At 42.9% G+C, this 21,485-nt stretch overlaps 1 protein-coding gene across 3 annotated transcripts in view; it reads right to left on the bottom strand.

The window, feature by feature from the left end:
* Positions 1–21,485, bottom strand: part of IL7 (interleukin 7) — a 322,662-nt gene that overhangs the window by 47,789 nt on the left and 253,388 nt on the right. For all 3 annotated transcript variants that reach the window (XM_078687117.1, XM_078687118.1, XM_078687116.1), the window contains exon 3: positions 9,401–9,481. In XM_078687117.1, the coding sequence (XP_078543243.1) occupies positions 9,401–9,481 (81 nt within the window). The remainder of the gene's footprint in view (positions 1–9,400; positions 9,482–21,485) is intronic.

Genomic DNA, 21,485 nt, shown 5'->3' with positions numbered 1-21,485 from the left:
GTCTAGACCCCACCAGTGCTTGAAGTGTTTTGCCCCACCTGCGGATTTTGCCCATTTAACGTGGACATGCCCTAAACTACAGCCATATTGGGAGCAAGTACATGCTACCTTAGGCGAAATGATCTCCCTGTCTCTGACCCCCATCCCAGAGATCACACTCATGGGCTACATGGTTAATTTTCCAAAAAAGACAAGGAGGTCTGCTGCACTTGGGTTCTTGCTGGCTAAGCGGGAAATAGCGCTGGTATGGGGCAGAAGGACAGCTCCAACATTGAAGGCCTGGCTGCGTAGCCTAGCTTATTGTAATGTAAATAGTGAAATCTGCGCTTCGCTAATGCCTAACTCTTCCTGCCCAAAAGACTTATGGGACCTGTACCGTGCATACATCGCCGAAAGATGCAATGACGCTGGCTCTCAAATTGAAAATGGCATTATACCTGAAAGGGTGGGCTCATGCAATGCAACAGGAAAGGGCGATTATGGCTATTTAAGGTGTTTCATGTTTGCACCTCTGTATTATTTTGAACTCTTTATCTGCCATACATTCTGGTGATAACACATGCCTTAACCTACGAAGTACGGTTACATCAAGACTCTCCTGATCAATAATACCGAACTGTGTTACCTGTGCCCTCCTTAGCTATCTTTTGGGCCTAAGGTACCTGCTGTACTGATGCCAAATGCTGTTTCACTGATGTTATGAATATGTCAAGCCATGTGATGACTTGCCTAACAATGTCCCATTTCAGCATCGTTTCCTGATTATTGTATTTGAAAACGTGAAAATAAAGATTTATTAAAAAAAAAATATGTTGGGAGATAACGGGCTGGAGTTAATGATTTACATGGATTAATGGGAATCATTAGTTTACCTCCGTGGAATGAGAAATTACCTGCCATACCCGGAATTACTGGGTCCCTGTAGGCATGTTTTGCCCGAATCGGTGGAGGTCAGCAAAGGGTTATTGGGGATTATTAACCCGTTACCTGCACTGAACATTCCGCGCTAGTGCGGAACTTTCTATTGCGCAGGCGGGGCCGCGACGTCCTACGGACGTCCGCAGCACTACAGAGGACGTCGTTGGACGTCGCCAGCAGCAATGGGGTAATGAACTCTCTGAAATGAGGAATAACCTGCTAGACACAGAATTACTAGGTCACTTTACACAGGCTTTGCTTGATTCCATGGAGTTTACAACTGCAATTTACCATATAATCTGAGTAGGTGGCCAAATAGCAAAAAGGGTGAGTGTGGGGCTATGTGTGGATTAGCTAGTCTCTGGTCTCATGTTGCAGCAAGGGACAAACAAGGCCAGGCGGTGCTTCTCCTCATAGACTCTGCTCTCTCCAACTATGATGTTACTGGTTGCAACCCTGCAGCACGAAATACCTCATCTGGGTAGATCTAGTAATTTCATGTTTGGAAATATTACCCATTCGTATTTGCCTGGTTTGGTAATCCCCTCGGGAGCCTGATGCACTCAACTCATAATTAGGACTATTGGGTCTATCTTGGAAGCACATCTCCCTCATCTACCATACACAGAAATGTGGGTAAAGACAATGAAAAAAGTATTGGCAAAGTTAATAGGTCTCGCATTTGGGGCCTATTGGCTTTGCCAATGGGTTTTAGCTATACTGCATGACATCTTTAATGCTGTGCAGCATGGCTAAAGAATTAAACTTTTGATACGGAAGACTGCATAATTTTAAATTTAAAAAGCACCTACATAATTTTTGTAGGCGCGTGCATGCGTGGTGCATGCGCCTACAAAATTATGCAGATGCTTTTTTAAATGTTTTCAGTTACTGATCCATGTTTGATCATGAACTGAAACAAAAAAACAAATCCAAGTGGCATGAAAGAAAAACAGGGGATGCTGGTTGTGGGTTGTGAGGGTGGAAGCAACACAGGGGACAGAAACAATATGGGGGCAGAGTAGCACATGGTAAGACAACGCAACTTGGGGGAAGCACAGAAGCACACAGGGAGATGAGGCAACACGGGGGACAGACACAACACAGGAAAAGACGAGAAGCACAAGGGGAGACAAATCAACAGAATGCGAGGGTGGGGGAGGCAGAGAAACGGGTGCTGTAAGTCTGTTGAATCACCTTTCACCCAAACAAAATGTAGAAGCAGATGTAGATAAAGGCTCAACCCTGGTCTTTCTACCTCAACTACCCTCCAGGGAACCCTCATGACCCCGGCATTCCATGACATCTCTGGGTAACCTGCGAAGCAGGATAACACACATCTCCATCTATTTGAAACAAAAAGGAAATGACTTCTACCTTAACCCGTTAACCGCAGCTGTTTTTTCGCGGCAGTGCGGCCGTTTTAAAGAATGGGCGGGGCTGCCTCGGCCGTTGAACGTGCGCAGCACCAGCCAGGTAGTGCTCCGAACGTTCAACGGCCGACGGCAGCACTTAACGGGTTAAGAAACACGATGAAAACACACATAGCAAAAACACCAGACTTTCACAGCATCATCAAATGATTCATGGAAAAAGGACACCACAAAAACATGCCTTCAAATGTCTGTGGCCCAGCAGGCCATAAAACGTGCACTACATTCTATGAATGACTATCCTGTTTGATGAAGATTGTAGCTACAAAAGAACACCTTTCCTCGCTATATCATATTCTCATTCAACCTGGATTCACGTCACATACTCTAAGTAATAAGACCCATAAGGTTGTCTCATAAAAATGCACTCTGTAATTTGAATAATGTTATAACAATCCTGAGGTGGTGTTGGGACTAATTAACTGAAACTATACGCAGTGAGGCATTGATCTATGACTTCAACTGGTATGACCAGGAAATTGTAGGGGAGAGGTTGAGTCTTACGGCTGTAATGGTTGACCTCTAAGCAGGGAAACCGGGTTTGATTCTCGGCAACGACGCTCAATATCCTGTTATTCTGGGCAAATCACTTAATCACCCCGTGCCTAACAAAAATTATTTTGTGTCCTTGTGTAACAAAACCAGTGCTCATGTAAAGCGCTCTGATACCCAATATCTTCGGGTCTAGTTCTCTCTATATAAAACTCTAAATAAAATAAATAAATAAAATATGGCAGCGGAATGAAAGAAGACCCTCCATGCCGCTTACCTTCAAAACAGTTCGACCTTTGCTCTACTTGCCATTTTCACAAATCTGTAACACACACTGCTGGAGTGTGCAACATGCTCTTCGAGCATCCTCTCTGTTGGGTGACTTTGAAGGACCCATTGCTCCAGATTCTGCCAGAAGAGAACTAGGCTACTGGGAGCTTGTGATTACCGAAGTGCTACTGAAAGGTCCAAAGTGCTAAGGCAGCCTGGGCAGCCAAGTCATATCACAGAGCATATTCATGACATGTGACTGACTATGCCCATGCATTTCATAATCACCAGCCATCAAAATTCTTGCCAGTTTCCCTAGACCTAGGGGTGTTCAAAAGTTAGTAGTGTTTTCACATGAAATTTACAAGAAATTAGTGGTGGGCGAGCCACCGAAAGCTCAAACCAGGCTTCAGCCAGAAGCCTGGCTCCGGCTCAGCTCGAAGTTCTCTTGAAACAGTTAGCCCAAAAAGAGCTGAACTTTCATGGAAGATGAGGTGGCCTAGTGGCTACAGCGCTATTATACAATATGTGAATCCAAGCATATTCCTATCTAAAAAAGGTTTTAATGCTGTAGTGTAGTTCCTATATTTCCAATAGGCTCTGCCCATTGGAATAATATATCCTATAGATTTGACATGGGACTTATGTCAATCGATCTCTATCGAATATACTAAACTTAATTGTGAGTGTGCCAGCTAACTCAGAGGTCACTAGAAACGTTCTCGAATAAACAAGAAGGGATTCGTTTCTGACAACCGCATAAACATGACAACTTTGTTTCCCAAGAATAAGAATATATCTCTCGGAGTCATGGAAACAATGGATAAGTATTTCACTCAGTCAATCGTGCATGCTTCATTTCTACAGAGTTGCAGAGAAATAGTGAGACAGGCGTTTTCAATAAAAGGGTTTATTGAACAGTCTTCGTTCTCATGCAAGAGAGGTGAATTGCTACAATCGTTATGCAGAAAGCAAAGTATAATGCGTACAGCGTAAACAGTAATATGAAATAATACTGTAAGAGCATTGTACGGTTTCTACGCCATATAAAAATACATACATAAATACCATAGATTAAAATACTCAACTGGTGCTTCTAAAATACGCCTACCCCAATGTACCTAACCTAAATCTAGTACGAGGGAGGAAGTAAGTATTGTCTTTTGCATAGGTTTATTTTGCCAAGAATCTACCAAAGGTTTCTCTAGGTTCTAATCAGCTCCATACCTTGTTTTAGAATGAAGGAGGTCTGGTACCTCTTTCTCGGGACTTGATTTCCCAACACCCCGCAAGGGGAGCCGGAAACACAGGAGCTGGATTCTCGGCAGAGAAGGGCAGCTTCCTGATCAGTGCATCAGCTGGAGAGTCGGCTTCCTTCGGCACTTGCTGTAGCGAGCTGCGTCGGGAAAGTAGGTCTTCGAACTACTCCAAACCACCGTATCTTGTATACCAAGTGAAGGTATATTTATACCTTGAAGGTGTTTAGGAATGCCATAGTTTGACGTAAAGTCAGGCATATGATCGTCATGAATGAACCTCTGGGGAATAGTTGTTCATTGTAAAGAAACTGAGTTCTTGGAGAAATCAATATTCAAGCAAGAGAAAGTCCCTAATGGCTTAAGCTGGTTTTCCAAGAAATCATTGTGACGTTTGGTGAACGGATGGAAGTAGCCATGCCTGTATTTGGGAAGCATGGGCACCCGACATCCCAATTTGTAAAACTCTCTTGTAAGTACACTGTCCTTAAATCCTGTTATGGTGTTCACTTAAGGGAAAACTGTAGTCCTAGTTGAAGTAGCGCTTGAGTCCCGGATGTAGCTAGCCTGTAAGCCGCTCCCCTTCCGATGGCCATTTTGTTTTGTTTTTTCCGACAAACTGTTCATGCGCCTGACTGTCCCGCAAGAAGAGTTTGTTCAACGACTATTGCGGTGAACCAGGGGTCCGAGTCTCAGGCCCAGGAAACGTTCCCCTCTGCTAATATTGCAAAAACTGGGTCAGAGGTCCATTGCATACGATGAATATAAGGCAGGGTGGCAGAAGGGATCTCTTTTCAAAGTAAAAGAGGAAGAACTAACTCTGATTTACTAGCTGTGGGTTGACAGAAAGTATGACATTAGCAGAGAACTCTTTCAGAAATCTCAGCAAGGCACTCAAATAATGAATTATAATCCATGGTGTCATATGCCATAGACAGATCAAAGAGGTTTGGGATTTCTGAGAGATCCACAGGCTGGAAGGATGGTAGATATTTCCTGATTTCAGCAAATGTGATCCAAATGCCTAGTGTGAAAGTAGATTCTGCATTTGACAGAGTTGAGTGAGGCTCAATAAATTAATGCAGTTGACGATAATATTATATTGATAATATTTTACACGTGCTAATTCATGAGCAGTTCATGAGAGGGGAGGCAGATACATTGCTTACCAAACATTCCATTTACATAGTTGTTGTGTCTAACATCTTCTCTAGTATAGATGTACAGGTTCATTGTGGATTTTATAGATGTTATCAATCAATGTCTTTTTATAGTACAAAGTCAATTTTTTTATGCACAATAGTCTTCAGAGTAGGGCAAAGGAAACAATAGCAGCAGAAGTGCAAACATTAATAAAGGAAAATTGGATGAATATGTTATGTTATGTTATGTTAGCTTTGTTTGTATAGCGCATGGCTACCCCAGCAACAGGGCGTCCCAGCGCTTGCAGACATGCCAGCCAGGGCGGCGTAGCAGGATAGACAGTGAAGTGAGAGTATGAAGTGGAGGTCGTCCTAGATGGAGGCGTACAGCCAGGTTTTGATTTCTTTCCGGAAAAGCCAGTGGTCTTTTGTGGCACGTGCCTCAAGGGGGATGGAATTCCATAGGGCAGGGGCCATGGACTTAAAGGACCTGGACGCCTGCTCTGCTCTTACGTACCCTACTGGTGCGAGCAAGGTGGAGGTCTGCTGAGCGTAGGGCACGTGTGGGGACGTAAAAAGAGCAGAGAGCAGAGTCCCTGCAGTATTTTGGGGCTCTGGCCATGTAGGATTTTGTGGGTTAGGCAAAGGGTTTTAAACTGAATTCTTTGCTTAACGGGCAGCCAGTGCAGCCGGTGAAGGATGTGTGAGGTGTGACAAAGTTTAGGAAGGGCGAAGAGAGTGCGCCCTTTGAAGTCTTTTCGTGACCGTCAAGTTAGTTCCAAGCATTAGTCCGTTACAGTAGTCCAAATGGGATAGGACCAGGGACTGGACTATTACTTGTCGGGTGGGTGGCTCAAAGAAGCCCAAAATGGGTTTGAGGGTGCGCAGGCGGCCGAAGCAGGTGCCAGCCACCTTTTTTGCATGCGACTCGAAAGATAGTGAGTTGTCCAATTGGACCCCCAGATTCTTAATTTCCTTCTTCGGAATCGGGGGTGGACCCATCGTTGGGGGCCACCAGTGATCGTCCCACTTCTGTGAGTCACGGCCAATCAGGAGCACCTCCGTTTCGGAGGAATTAAGTTGGAGACAGTTCTCCGTCATCCAGCTTTAGATGGCCATGACATCTTCCTGAAATTTTACCTGGTCCAATGCGGTGTTATTAGAGAAGGTAAAAATAAGCTGCGTGTCGTCCGCGTAAGAGATCAATTTGATCTTACGTTCCTTGGCTAGGAGGGCCAAGGGGCGGACGTACACGTTAAACAGGGTAGGGCTGAGGGCAGAGCCCTGGAGGACGCCACAATTGAGAGGGAATTTGCTCGAAAAATAGGGTGGTGCATGAATCTGGAAGGAGCGGTCAGATAGAAATGACGTGAACCAAGCCAGGGCCCCGCCGCTGACCACGATCTCCCCGAGACGTTTGAGCAGGATCTCGTGGGAGACCGTGTCGAACGCTGCGCTTAGGTCAAGCAGGATCAGTGCTGAGGTGTTTCCTAGGTCTTTTGAGGCCCTCAGTTGCTCAGTTACTGCCAGGAGCGCGGACTCCGTGCTATGATTAGCCCAGAAGCCGTTTTGTGACTCGTCCAGGATCCCATTAGTTTTCAAGTATCTGGTCAGGGTGGAGTTCACATGTGCTTCCATCACCTTGGCTAGGTACGGCAAAAGGGAAATAGGTCTGAAGTTTTCTGGGAGGGAGGGATCCAGGGTGGGCTTTTTAAGCAGGGGGATGACTTTGGCATGTTTGATCAATTCCCATCCCTCGTGTAAGATGGGGTCCTGAACAAGTGTTTAATAAAATAGCTTAGAAAAGTATAGGCAATAGGTGGGAATGTGGGTTACAGGAGGGACAACCAGGCAAAAAGTCATTTAGGCTAACACAATAAACACTTTCTCCATTAAACAATTCTGAAGTTACAACTTGTTCAAAATGCACCAGCACAACTGTAATAGGTCTATTTAGTCACGACCATATTTAATCAGTTTTCGGCACACTTCACCGATTGCCTGTACATCAGCCGATTTTACACAAGTCTCTGTGCCAGGTTCAGAATCTGCATTTTGTGGTATGTTAATTAGTACTACAGTAGTACTAAAAAAGTCCTGCAAAAATGCAATACACAAACCTACACATGTAAGTTATTCATCTATATTTTATTTTAATTAATCTTGGATTCGTAATAATTATATAAATCACTTTACATAAATATTTCATATTATAATACTTTTAATATTTTAAAATTTCATAAACGTAAAACATTTTCCCACACTGTACTATGAAGAATTCTCCACCTAGGTGGCAGAAACCTTCACCTAAGTGTGCACAATTCTGAGTAGTACCATTACACTCATGAATCCTGTTTTAGGAGGTTCCATCGGGGGTGAAGACATGTAAGTCTACACCTAGGAGTAACTTTACACATGGAAGTGGTGAATAGAGAAGAAGTGTAAAATTACTCCACTGTAAACATATCTTTGGAAATGGGTTCTTAATGTCTATCATGCAAAGCTCTATATGCAGACCATCAGTCCCCTACTTCCATGAGTCACATACTCCAAGGTCAACAGATCAATATCTTCTACATATCATGAAGATCAAATGCTCCTTCTTCAGTGGTAGTAGTAGCAGTAGTGGCGCATTGGAATTTAATTCTCTTAAACTTCTGCTCTCAGAGTAACTTGCTCAACTTTCAGAAAACACTACAAACCTGGCTTTAGCCTTACAACTTCTTGTATTCCTTTCCTTCTTGCTCCCTCCACCATAGATATTAAGGGGGTCATTAGGATGGCGGGCGGACTTTGCCCGCCCGCCATCCTCACAGGGATTGGGACCGCCCGGCATAAGGGCGGGAGTCTAGTGGTGGGGATTAGGATGCGCCCACCACAGTGGCGGGCGCATCCCTCATTTTTAAAATTGTGGCGGGCGGTACTCTCAGCACCGCCCGCCACAATGTTAAAAATACATGTATGCATTTGCATACACGAAGCGGCAGGCACCGTGCGGACCGTGTGCACCCCCCACCTCCCCCACCTCCCCACCCCCACCTCCCCTTCACTCTGGGGGCCCGCAGGGGGCCCTCAGAGCGAAGACCGCATGCCTTTCCATGGCGGCATCGCTGCCACGGAAAGGCATCTCACTGAGCCCATGGTAATATGGCTGGCGGTGTCTAATAGACACCGCCACCATATTAAACCTTTTCCGCCCCAGCCACAAGGCGACCGGGGCGGAAAAGCGGCGGACGGTGTTTCCGTCCAGGCGGTCCCCCCCACCATAGTAATATGGCGGGGGGGAAATGGGTGGCTGGCGGGCATATATGTCATGCGGATCACCACCGCAACCATGGCGTTGGTGATCCGTCCAACATCGTAATGGGCCCCTAAGTTGGAATTCACTGGGAAAATGTTTCAAAGAGTAGCTGCATCCATGAATCTTACCAATATTTAGTTTTAGCCATCCTAATCGTCCCCACTTGGCAGATGTATTCAGCCAATCAATTTGGCAGATAATTGATACTAGAATCATAATTGAGAAGGCTCTAATAAACCGTTATGTAAGGTAAGATTAGCCTTAAAACTGCAGACTAAAGGACTAATCAAACTCCACGAGTTGTCTGTCTGGCCAGTGGCAAAGATGGTCCTTGTAGGTCATTTCTGTGGATATTGAGGGCAGCAAATAAAGACCAGTTAATTTGAGGTCTCCTGCAGTTTTATAAAACACGGCTGGCAGTCTACCTCGCATCATACCTTAAAGATTCACAGAAATGTGCAACTCTTCCAAAAGTGTTTACAGATATCTTGTGAATATGGAGAAGTGCAACACCAGCCGATCTAGAAAGAGTATGAAACATGTTTATTTTTCAACAGACCAGGGAACCGCACCCACTCTCATATTTACCATTGTGTCATTGCACACGTGTTTTCTGTGTCCTTCAGGTTCTTCCTTTTTGCAGCAGTTCTTACAAAACTCGAATTCTGTCTGTAAAGGACAATGAGCATTTTACAACAAAATATGACAAAAAAGGGAAATCATACACACATGGTTTCCATGCAAACCCAAGACCTAACAACTCTGTCGAGCTGTGTTCAATCGGCACAGTGTCAAGTAAACACATGCGTTGGAATTATTAGCTCAAATGTTTTAACTTAAACACTAGAATGTTAACTATAACTACTTAGATAGCCAAAACTGCTCTGAACACTCGTTTAGCGCCTCCCCTTTCTGGGAATGATTGTCTCCCCATCAATAGCTAAGTCACCCTAGTCCAGCCCTTGCTCACATTTCCCTATAGGTACATTTCTTGTACTCCAATGCCTCTGTCTATCACTCCTGACTGACGGCTGCATTCAGCAACACTTCCTCTCTCAATATCAGTCCAGCCTGAGCTCCTGCTTCTCGTCCCACAAGCATGCTTTCTCCGGTGACATCCACACAAGAGCCCCTTCTATGCTAAAACAACAACTCAAGCGAAGCTCATCGAAGCATTTGTTAAAACACTCTTCAACAGCCACTTAAAATCCCACTCGTCCTCACTTCATTGACCCACAGACCTCAATGTGCCTGCAGTCAATAATTCCTCCTTCCAGCTCCACTTCCACATGTGCATTGTTGCTCCGTCAATACCGTTACTCCCTTCCCTTCCTAGCCACGAAATCTAGATGCAAGTCACCACTGAGTCATGTCCACATACCTCGACCTGGTCCGCGATGACCTCTCCTTCCTTCCTGAAACCCTAGGCCTAACTCCAGCAGACACTAATTATTCCACACAGCACTCTCTCTCTGTTTTATGACCTTTCTTTTATTTTTAAGATCCTGTTATAAATCAATTAAGGGTTATTAGTGATGTTATTGATGAATCTGGGGTTCGATATCCTATGTTGCCTGGGACGGGGATGGAATACAGGACGAAGGAGGTAGTATTTTGCAAATGATATGCAGTCAACCCTAATTAACATTCTAGTGCAGCTTCAATTGGCAGTCTCTGATATCTTTATCAAAAGCGGTTTTAAGTGAAAACTCCTTGCAAACGTCTGATTACGATATTTTACATATATTACATTATCAACTTGACTCATACTGCACTCGCAAACTCTCCTCTCTCAAGGTGACATTTTCCATGCACCCCTACCACTTTGGTAGCTAGAACACCCAAGCGCTTTTCAACAATTGATGTTTTTAAACAGGACCAAATGTGCAACACAGAATGACTTCTCATTTGTACTCTTACACCTTAAAACTGCTTCCTTTTAAGGTCGAGCTTAGTGGCAGCGCTCATGCACTGCGTGCTCTGCGAGACTGCTGTAGTAGAGTAAGGGAGAGAAGCCGCGCCCAATCTCCTCCCATATTTTTCATTGGCTTGTGTCATTGTCTTTCGTAATTGCTGCCTTCGGATTCCTTAATTGGATTGTTAGTCCCTCCTTGGGACAGCCTTGTCTTCATTTGCACCCTCCCATGGCGACTGGCACCTTTACTTGGGTTGTTACACAGGACCTGCTATTTAGTCTGTAAGTACTATTTACTTTATCGAGTTTCTCTTACTGCAGGCTGGACATGTGCTGCTTCAGCTGAAACCGCTTGTGTTTTTTTAAGAAGCACGGCCGCCCCGTAACAAGAGCGCCGCTTGCAATCACTTTAACCCACATTATCTCATGTCTGTTTCAACCCCCCCTCCAAGTAAAATGGATTTAGAACATCTGTGTTACATGTCATCTGTACTAAAGCCACCTGACAGGTTGTTTTCAAAAGCCTGTATTATTAACAACAACACCACTACCAATGCCACCACCACCAACACCACCACCATCAACACCATCAATACCACCACCTCCACCACCACCAATACCACCACCACCACCACCACTACCATCAGCACCACCAATACCAATACCACCATCAATACCACAACCACCAATACACCACGTATACCAACACCAATACCACTGCCAATATCACAACCACCAATATTACCACCACCAATACTACCACCAATATCCCTACCACCAACAACAGCACCACCATCAACACCACCAATACCACTATCACCACAAATATCACTACCAGTACCACCACCACTGCCACCACCACAAATACCACCACCAATACCGCCACCACCAACACCATTACCACCACCACCAATATCACCACCACCAATACCACCACCACCAATACTACCACCATAAATACCATCACCAATACCACCACCACAAATACCACCACCTATACCAATACCACTGCCAACACCAATACCATCACCAATACCACCACCACCCATATTAATACCACCACCTCCACCACCACAAATACAACCACCAGGACCACCACCACCCTAATACCACCACTAATACCACCGCCACCACCAATACCAATATCACCACCAATACCACCACCACCACTAATACCACCACCAATACCACCAACAATGCCACCACAACCAATACCCCCACCACCACCAATACCACCACTAATACCTCCACCACCACCAATACCACCACTGTCTCTAATACCACCACGAATACCACCACCACCAATACCACCACCATCACCAAAACCCCCACAATACCACCACCACCACCAATATCACCAACACCACCAATACCAACAATACCACAACCACCAATACCACCACCAATACCAATACCACCACCAATACCAATACCACCACCACCAATACCACCACCAATAGCAACAATACAAATACCACCAACAATACCACCAATACACCGCCACCAATACCACCACCACCACTAACACCACCACTAATACCACCACCAATACCACCACCATCCCCTATACCACCAATACCACCACCACCACCACCACCACCAATATCAATACCACCACCACCAATATCAGTACCACCACCACCAATACCATCACCAACAATGCCACCACGCCAATACCACCACCAATACCACCAACTCCACCAATACCACCACCACCAATACCTCCACCATCCCCACCAATACCACACCACTCAAACACTCTTGAAGCAAGCAAGTAACTGAAAGTAACTGAAACTGCATTTACTACAATGCCAGGGGCGAACCTTGCTGGGAGGTAAAGGGGTGTGCTCCCACCCCTGTTCCTGTTTAAAAGTCACTCCCGTGAGTCATTAAGCTGACAAGCTCATGGATGAAGCACCTGCAGGCCTGTGAGAGGTACCTGACCAGAGAAAGATGTTGGCAGCCAACTCAGCAAACCCCAAATTTAAAAGACTGTAATATCTACTGATGACGGTTAAAGTACCAGAAACACGTGTCTAGAGATCAGCACTATCTGCGCCAACTGTGGTGAAACACTCGAACACTCTTGAAACAAGCAAGTAACTGAAATTGCAGAGTATATAAATACAGAGTATTTATTACATAATTTATGGACTAGATGAACAAAGACTGGATTTATTTTTCTTGTGAATCCAATCTGATTTTGCAAACAGTCCTATCTACTAATATATTCATTTGCAAATGAGGGAATTCCAGTGGATTGCAATATTCCATCGCTAAGACCTACTACAAGCATAGGGAGGGTGGCCTGCTAGGGACAGCAGTCCACCATCCCTGTGAGTGCATTTCAAAAGGAATCAAGGCTGCTATTTAAAAAACAAATATATCAAAACTTTTAATTTTGAAAAACATCAGTTACAGTTGGCAGTAGTCCCCTGAACAACTCCCTACTGCCCCCAAAGTTGTCAGCCTGATTCCCAAAGAGGTCAAGAGGGCACCACTTAGCCTTTGCAAATAAATTACCACCCCAAATAGGAAATCTCAATTTGGAAGTAACACCCCTAACAAGCTCATTCCAAACTGCGATTCGGTAATAATTTCAAATCCCCGTTTTCGATTCAGAAAAAACGTTTATGAATTGCAAGATGGGCATTGTGTAAACGCAAAAGGGTTTTTGCAGTTGGTTTTTTGCAGTTGCAGTTTGCAACTACAGAAACCCTTTGCACATATGGCCCTTTGTTACTGCGTGGTATGTCATATGTTTCAACATATGACACACTATGCTTGATGCCAGTAATGAAGGGTATGAAACCCCTGTTCAATAAAGATCTTACAGTTAAATATTTGTGTTGTAAACCAAAATGCAATAATGCAGTATACGCAAGAATATTAAGGCACAGATTTACTATTATTTTGCATCGGAGTTAAGCCACTTTTGTGCCGCAGCCCCAACACTAAATCATTTTAGGTAGCTACTTTGAGTGGTTTAGTAAATACAAAGTACTGCAAGGCAGTACTTCAAGTCAGCTTAAGGACCAGTGATCGCAATTCTATATACTAGAATCTAGATATTGCACCTCTTAAATCACACATGCGCATTTGACCGACATCCACAGGAGATCTGCGTTGAAACATGCAGTGCCATTCAGTATTGAGTTTGCAGCAGATAGTATCCTTTCTATATGGGTTGTTTCAGCTTCCTTCATGTTGTATTCCCAAATCAGAGTCAGGTAGACCATTCGACTTTTATGGGTGGTACTCACTTTGACTCTGTCGACAGAAAGCTTAGTGGAATGGCCTGGCAGAATGATTGCTATCAGAGTAAAGGCTTCAGACTTCCTGCCTTTTTTAGGGCTGACGGTCAATGTCCTTTTTTCTGGCCGTCACCGCCATGAAAACCAGGTGATGACAGACAGAAAAATAATAATAATGATCCCCACATTCAAGGAGAAAACTCCCTGAGTGCGGGGATCATTAGACATTTGGTTTTTGAAAACAAATTCCCACTTTGGGAGTGTGCTTTTGAAAAACATTTGGTGGTCATCCCCAAAAACCGCTGATGATCATCAACCACACTTTTTTTGTTTTCTATAGTAATGTTCACCACCAGCCTGAATGACAGAGTGAAGAATGACATACTGTAAATCAGTGCCTCATGCCAGACCTTTAAGGAGATTATGGAGTCTAACTACATCTATATGTCTATATGTCTGACCTTCCAACATTAGATACACAGATTAATTGATAAGGTTCTTGGTGAAGGCAAAGGACATTCTGTCAGGCTCCAATAAATTCCAGAGGTAGAAATACCACTGCTCACCCCATTTGTATTCCCGTCACCTGGCCTTTCTGCTTGGGCTTGTTGTGGAGGCTTACAGGATGGTCCTTCTGCGCTATTAAAATTAGTTGTCTGAAGCATTTAATGGAGTCCTGGGCTTTTAGATTCAGAGATCATTTCAGATACCTGGACACTTGGCACCTCAAACACGACAGATCATCTTATACATGCTTGATTCGCTAGTGTGTTGTGGGGATTTGAAGACAAAGATAAAGGGTCCCTAAGAGCAAAAAAAAAAAAAAAAAAAAAAGGACTAAATGTCCTCAAGACTTACAATGAAAAGAAACTCAAACCATACTGTTCAATATACCACTGTCAAACTGGACAAAATGCAAATTTCTTATGTTAAAGCTCTATTGTTCATTTTATTAAGTCACGATACACAAAGAATAGAAATTTGCTACCAAAGCAAAACAGATATATAAAAAAAAATTAACAGTGGTAAAACACATAATAAACATCATCACATATTAAAATACATTTCTTGTGCAAGTTACAATTTTCGAGAAAAGTAGTTGTCGACGCAGCGTTTCGGTGTTTTTTCCAAAAATGTTTACACCTTCTTCAGGACAATTTCTAAATACCAAAAGACACAAAAATTACTTCACTGGTTGAGTACATTCAACCAATTTCACACATGTGGTCAGTAGGTAGAGTCTAAGTTCAGTATTGCTTAATTCTGAACCATTATTTAATCTCATATATAGTTAACAGTACAGTCTCTTCTATCATATTCTTAAAGATAAAGAAAGTTTTCTAAATAATCAAAAGGTTATTCCTCGGCTGGTTGATCATTTTTGACATTATTTGGAGGAACATGTGATGTATCTCCAGGCTATTATCTCCTAGGTCATTGTTATCTAATTCAGAAGATTTTTAAAAAAAATGATAATCTTGCCATCTCAAATAATTACATACCTCAAAATAGATACTTATCGAGGTGAGCTTTCGAATCGGTTCAAACAGGTTTCTTTAAATCGTAAACCATCAGTTTAATATATGTTGTTTTGGTTACACACATCTGGTTTGTGTCACCTTGATGAGAAAGCATAAGGATATACCAAAAATTAATATCCTATTGGTAATGAGTCTCTTTAGCTATGCTCAAAAAACCTATAAACCATTGTACCTTAGATTTTATCATTGTGTATCCTTTATCACATCCAGAGGAGCCACCGGTATTCATAGGGGAGTATACATTGGCATCTAAAAGCACAATAATATAAGAGGCTATCATTTTGATGTCTCTATCATATCTCCATTTAACTGCAGTTTGGTCTAAGGTAATATGGATTCACTTACCACGTTAAAGACTGATAATGATTTCAAACTGTGCAGCCTTGAATGGTGCTGTGCTTATATCGATGGCGAAAAAGTACATGGGATATCCTCTTGTACTATAATCAGACAATATTATTTAATCTGATGGGTAAAAGAAGACACTCTGCTCAGGACCTTACATAATTGTATCCCTAGTATCCACATATCAGGTTTGTTTTAATCAATTGTAGATGTCCTCTGACTGTATAAGGTGTTAAATAAAAAAGTTCACGCATTTGGCACCTAATCTGTCAGTTTTTAAGACACACATTTGTCTTATCAGCGTTACTAAACTAATAGATCTTGCGTAAGGCATATCGTTATATCGACCTGTAAGTTATACACAGTAACACCCTAGCCCCATAGAGGTAATACATCGAGGAGCAACTAGAGCTGGCTGCATATTATATTTAGATTACTTCTAAACATAAAAAACGCAGCGCTACGTGCTAATTGGTGACATGGACCCTCATTTCAAATGTGTTACTATGATGCTCGTTTGTGTTACTATGTTGCTCATTTATTAGCATCTCACATGAGGTGTTTCCATTCTATTTTCACTCCGTCAAATCTAACAGAAATCCACCGTACTGTTACACCCTCAAGATGATAATTTTTTTTTAAATCTCCTGAATTAGATAACAATGACCTAGGAGATAATAGCCTGGAGATATATCACATGTTCCTCCAAATAACGTCATAAATTATCAACCAGCCGAGAAATAACCTTTTGATTATTTAGAAAACTCTCTTTATCTTTAAGAATATGATAGAAGAGACTGTAATGTTAACTATATATGAGATTAAATAATGGTTTAGAAGTAAGCAATACTGAACTTAGGCTCTACCTACTGACCACGTGTGTGAAATTGGTTCAAAATGTCTTTTTTTTTTTAAAACAATGTTTCTCTGATAAAATGTACTCAACCAGTGAAGTAATTTTTGTGTCTTTTGTTATTTAGAAACTGTCCTGAAGAAGGTGTAAGCATTTTTTTTTAAAAACACCGAAACGCTGCGTCGACAACTACTTTTCTCGAAAATTGTAACTTGCACAAGAAATGTATTTTAATATGTGATGATGTTTATTATGTGTTTTTACCATTGTTATTTTATTTTAATATATCTGTTTTGCTTTGGTAGCAAATTTTTATACTTTGTGTATCGTGACTTAATAAAATGAACAATAGAGCTTTAACATAAGCAATGGTATGGTTTGACAGTGGTATATTGAACAGTATGGTATGAGTTTCTTTTCATTGTAAGTCTTGAGGACATTTAGTCCTTTTTTTTTTTTGTTGCTCTTAGGGACCCTTTATCTTTGTCTTCCATACCCCTTGTCCCTTATAGGATTAGTTAGAGGACCTCCCAAATATTTTTCTGTGGGGATTTGAAGCCCTTTTCTGCTCTTGTGCTGTAGGTGGGTCATTTCTGACCTTTCTCTTCAAGGACGGCAAAGTCTACTAGATCAGCGTATACAGGTCTACTATTTCTGAGGGTCCCTTCCTGACTGACGGCACCCCTATGGGGAAGGTGGCCTAGAAATGCCACCTCTTGATAAGTATATGTAACAATATCCTCTTACTCATTATAATTCGTTATGGGATGTTAAGTGCTTTTATCTCTCTTAGTGGCACCGTTTGCAAATCTCCACCCTGGAAGTTACATCAAAATCCTTTACCCCTGATGTCTGTTTTTCTTAACAAGGTGGACTAAGACTTTGTGCTACCCGATTATTTACCTGCTCTTTCTGGATAATGCCAACTGGGGCTCGATCAGTGCCTCCGGGACTATGAATAGAGACTAGAGCCTCTCTGGTGTTCCCCACAGCTTTTGGTCTCCATATATCTTCTTTTTTGTGTGGTCTCAGTATTTATCTTGGACAGCTGGATGTGTACTTTCCTTCAGCTGGGTAGGGTCAATAGACGTATCTTTGGTGGACACCCTACCTCTTGCATATGGCCTCTAAGGCTACAGTGTTAGGCGGTAACCTCCATGATGAACTTAAGACAGCAGACTCAGCCCACATGTCCACGTTTGAAATTTTAGTTTGAGAGCAATTAAATGCACTGCTGCAAATATGGTAAGGTTTTGAAACTGCAAAATATGAGCATCCATGGCTTGACATAAATAGCCAATTTTCCCTATTTGAATAGGGAATCACAGTTTTAAAAAAGACTCAAAAGCTCATATTATCCCACCCTTGTCTCCCATGCCAGTTATGCTATCAATGTATTTTCTCCTCATTGGCAGGCTTCTTCCACTAGCATGTTTAGGGTATCCCTTACATTGCTTTGTTTTTGTTCATTAATGCTGTACTGTGTGGTGCTGTCAACTCATCTTGAGATTGTCATGCTTACTCAATTTCGCAGAAAGAAACAAGAGAGAATCTTGGTGGAGGCAGCCTTTACAGAGGTATGTTCAGCTTTGTGAAGGTCTTCCCAGACCAGGTTTTGTTTAGCTGTGAAATTATTAGGGATAATGGTTGAGCACAGTAAAAAAAAACAGTAGTGAGCATAATGTAATCTCCATTTATTTCTTAAAACTATGAGTTCCTACCCAAATGGGGGAAATCTAGGTTACCTGCTATGGATAGCTAGATAAGTATTGACCAGTATTGAACAATAATGTTTTCTCAGAAACCAATCAAAATGAACAATATAGTAGAAAATCTGTTTGTTCACCTGAGGATATTCAGGTACCTCAAATAACAACTAGAGAGAAAGGGCATGAGCAGGCACTTCTGTACCCCAGTCAATATATTAACAAAAACTAAGGAGTGACTAAGTGCAAACGAATAAAGAATATTTAAACAAAAATTATTTTTAGTGTCTTTATCTTTGTATATATCTCTCTCTTACTAACCCCCTCAAGAACAAAGAAACCCCTTAAAGAAAAATATTCCTAAGGAGAACCAATGTCCCTGCGTGATTTCCAGAAGGAAAGGAAATCTTATCTTTTTTGTAAAAGGACCCTCACTCACCACTAGTTGGTGACATGCTTCATCATTGGGTCCCCGCTGGGGTGGCCGAATGCCCCCCCAGTGTGCTACAACGCCTGATTTACAGCGGAGCGGGATGTGGTGAGTGCAACAGTGCCCACATTAAGGTGTGAGTGTAACTGTGGGTGCAGAATTAAAAAATACAAGGTTGTTGCCTATACAAAAATCTTTAATACCGGCCAACCTGTATTAGGTTAAAAACAAAGTGACGGACAGCTAGGTTCTATCTTAGGAAACCTGTGTCCTTTAAAAGAAACAACTGGTCAACATGTTTCTGCTGCTACAACTGCAAATTCGCTCAGCATTCGTCAGGACCTAAATTATGTCCTCTGGTGGTGTACGCGCGCTAAGGCGCACCCTCCCGTGAAAAAATCTTTTGAAGTTTAGTGTTAGTCACAGGTTAGTGGCCGTGGTAGCTCACTGCGATTTGCAGGGGCACAAAAAACCTGTGGAGAGGGGAAGAAAAAGACAATACACAATAACATATAATGACACACATTGACATAGAATAAGCTCATTGCAATAGTCAAAATTAGTGCATAGCAATGTTACATGCACAATGTCAGAATGGTGTCAAAGCCATTGTTTTATTAAGGTGACCATTCACAGGCACTCCAGAATTCACAGAGAGCCTTCAAGGTTTTATGATGTCCCCCATAGGTAGAGTGAAAAACATCTCAACTCAGAAGTGACTTTAAACGCTGTATTACCGCTGCTTTTATTTAATGTGGGAGAATGTCAAGGGAGTATACTTTACTCAGCCTGTCACTGCCAAAAGTGATAATTAAAAGAAATGTAGTTATCGTACTTCGTCCTAAATGGTATAGTGCCTCTTTTAATAGTACCAGGAAACCAGTTAAAAAAAACCCTTTGCAAGAGTTCAGTGATGCTTTTTTCAGTGGCGACATACAAACACAAACACTCATGTTACGAGAGCAAAAGACTCTCCCCGTGGGTCGAGACAGCGCGGGATGCCTTCACGCGGTGTCTATCTTTAAAAAGTCGAGAGAAAATGTTATCCCTCGAACAGAGATTGTTCTTCTTTGTTGCCGCTAAGTCAGATTAGAATTTGTGACTTACTTGAGCACTCGCGACTCCCCGCATTGTACCTGCACTCTGGGCTGCTGTCTCCCCAGAAGTAAGGTATGCTTTCCCGGGATCGCATTTATCTTGCAGTACGAGGGAGTTCCGATCACGTGGGTAGCTTAACGTAACGTCGTTTAAGCTAGGCTCCAGCTCTTAAAGAGGTAGTGTGTGATATCATGCTTGTATTCAGGGTTCAAATCCCCAATGGGCTAGATGGTATGAATATTACAATTCAGACATTACTCCCTAAACCATGTCAAAATTCATAGTGCACGGTGTTAGTTAATGTGATGGTATTGATAGTGCCCGACATGTGGATTTTTCGGTCAAGGCTAAAAGCCGGTATCTGATATCATATTCGCGGTTCGAATCCCCAATTAGCTAGATGGTGCGAATATTATAGTTCAGACATTCCTCCCTAAACCATGCCTAAATTCATAGTGCACAATGTTAGTTAGTGTAATGATTATAAAAGTGTCCGACATGTGGATTTTTTTTTTGTTCAAGGATAAAAGCCGGTGTAGGCTCTTCCAGCGGGGCCTTGAGGTTAAATTTGAGTCATTAATTACATGTGAACTCAGCACTGGTCAGTCAAATAGGATTGCTGATTGGAAAATAGAGTACCCAGGGGTTTGTACACAACAGTGGGGGCCTATCATGAGATGTTATACACCAGTTCAGATTATGCCAACCCAAATTAACATGACAGAGAAATTCAGAACAATGATGTGGTATTAGTCACTATCTTAACACACTGCCCCAAGGAATATCATCGTTCAGCCCGGATTTGTTGGTACCCAAGCGATAAATCCAACGTTGTTCTTTCTGAAACAACGCTGCTTCTGAGCCTGTTTCCAGGTGCTCCAGAACTGTCCAATTTAAGTCATTAGGAGTATGGTTCTTTTCTAAGAAGTGAACAGTCAGCTTGGTTGTTGCTCTGTGACAACGGATATTGCTGCGATGTTCGCATATCCTTGTCTTGATGCGTCTTGTTGTCATGCCTATGTACTGTAGGCTACATCGGCAAGTTATTAGATACACAACGTTGGTGGTGTTGCAGTTTGTGTGACTGCGCTGCTCCCAACGTTTACCATCAGCCAGGTTCAAAAATTTGGTGCGGGACAGGGGAGGAGCCAAGCAGGCATACGAAATGGTGGCATAGTCGCTCGGCTACGCGAGCCCTCTTTCCCCACACGTTTATCCTGGCGCATATCCTGACCCACGGAGGCATACTCTGATAAGGAAAGACAACGAGCACCTACCGTTTGCTCCCGGAGCTCCTGCATGCCGCCGATCCCGGGAATTCTCCCCGACTGCTTTGCGGCCTACGCGATGGTGAGACCGGGGCGTTGATTAGGCGGGGCCTCCGGCTGCGACTGCAGCGCCAACGACCGTTGATGGCGGAGGGGAGCCTTGCCGGTGAGAGCCGCTGATCTGAAAGACCGCTGCCTGCGGTGACACCCCGAACCGCTTGACGGAGGCCCCAGAGGGGCGGTGTGGTGGAGAGGACTCGGAG

The sequence above is a fragment of the Lissotriton helveticus genome, chromosome 4_1 (assembly GCF_964261635.1).
Source record: "Lissotriton helveticus chromosome 4_1, aLisHel1.1, whole genome shotgun sequence".
Classification (NCBI taxonomy): Eukaryota; Metazoa; Chordata; class Amphibia; order Caudata; family Salamandridae; genus Lissotriton; species Lissotriton helveticus.
The sequence above is the reverse complement of the archived record's forward strand: the minus strand, read 5'-3'. Positions and strand labels throughout refer to the sequence as shown.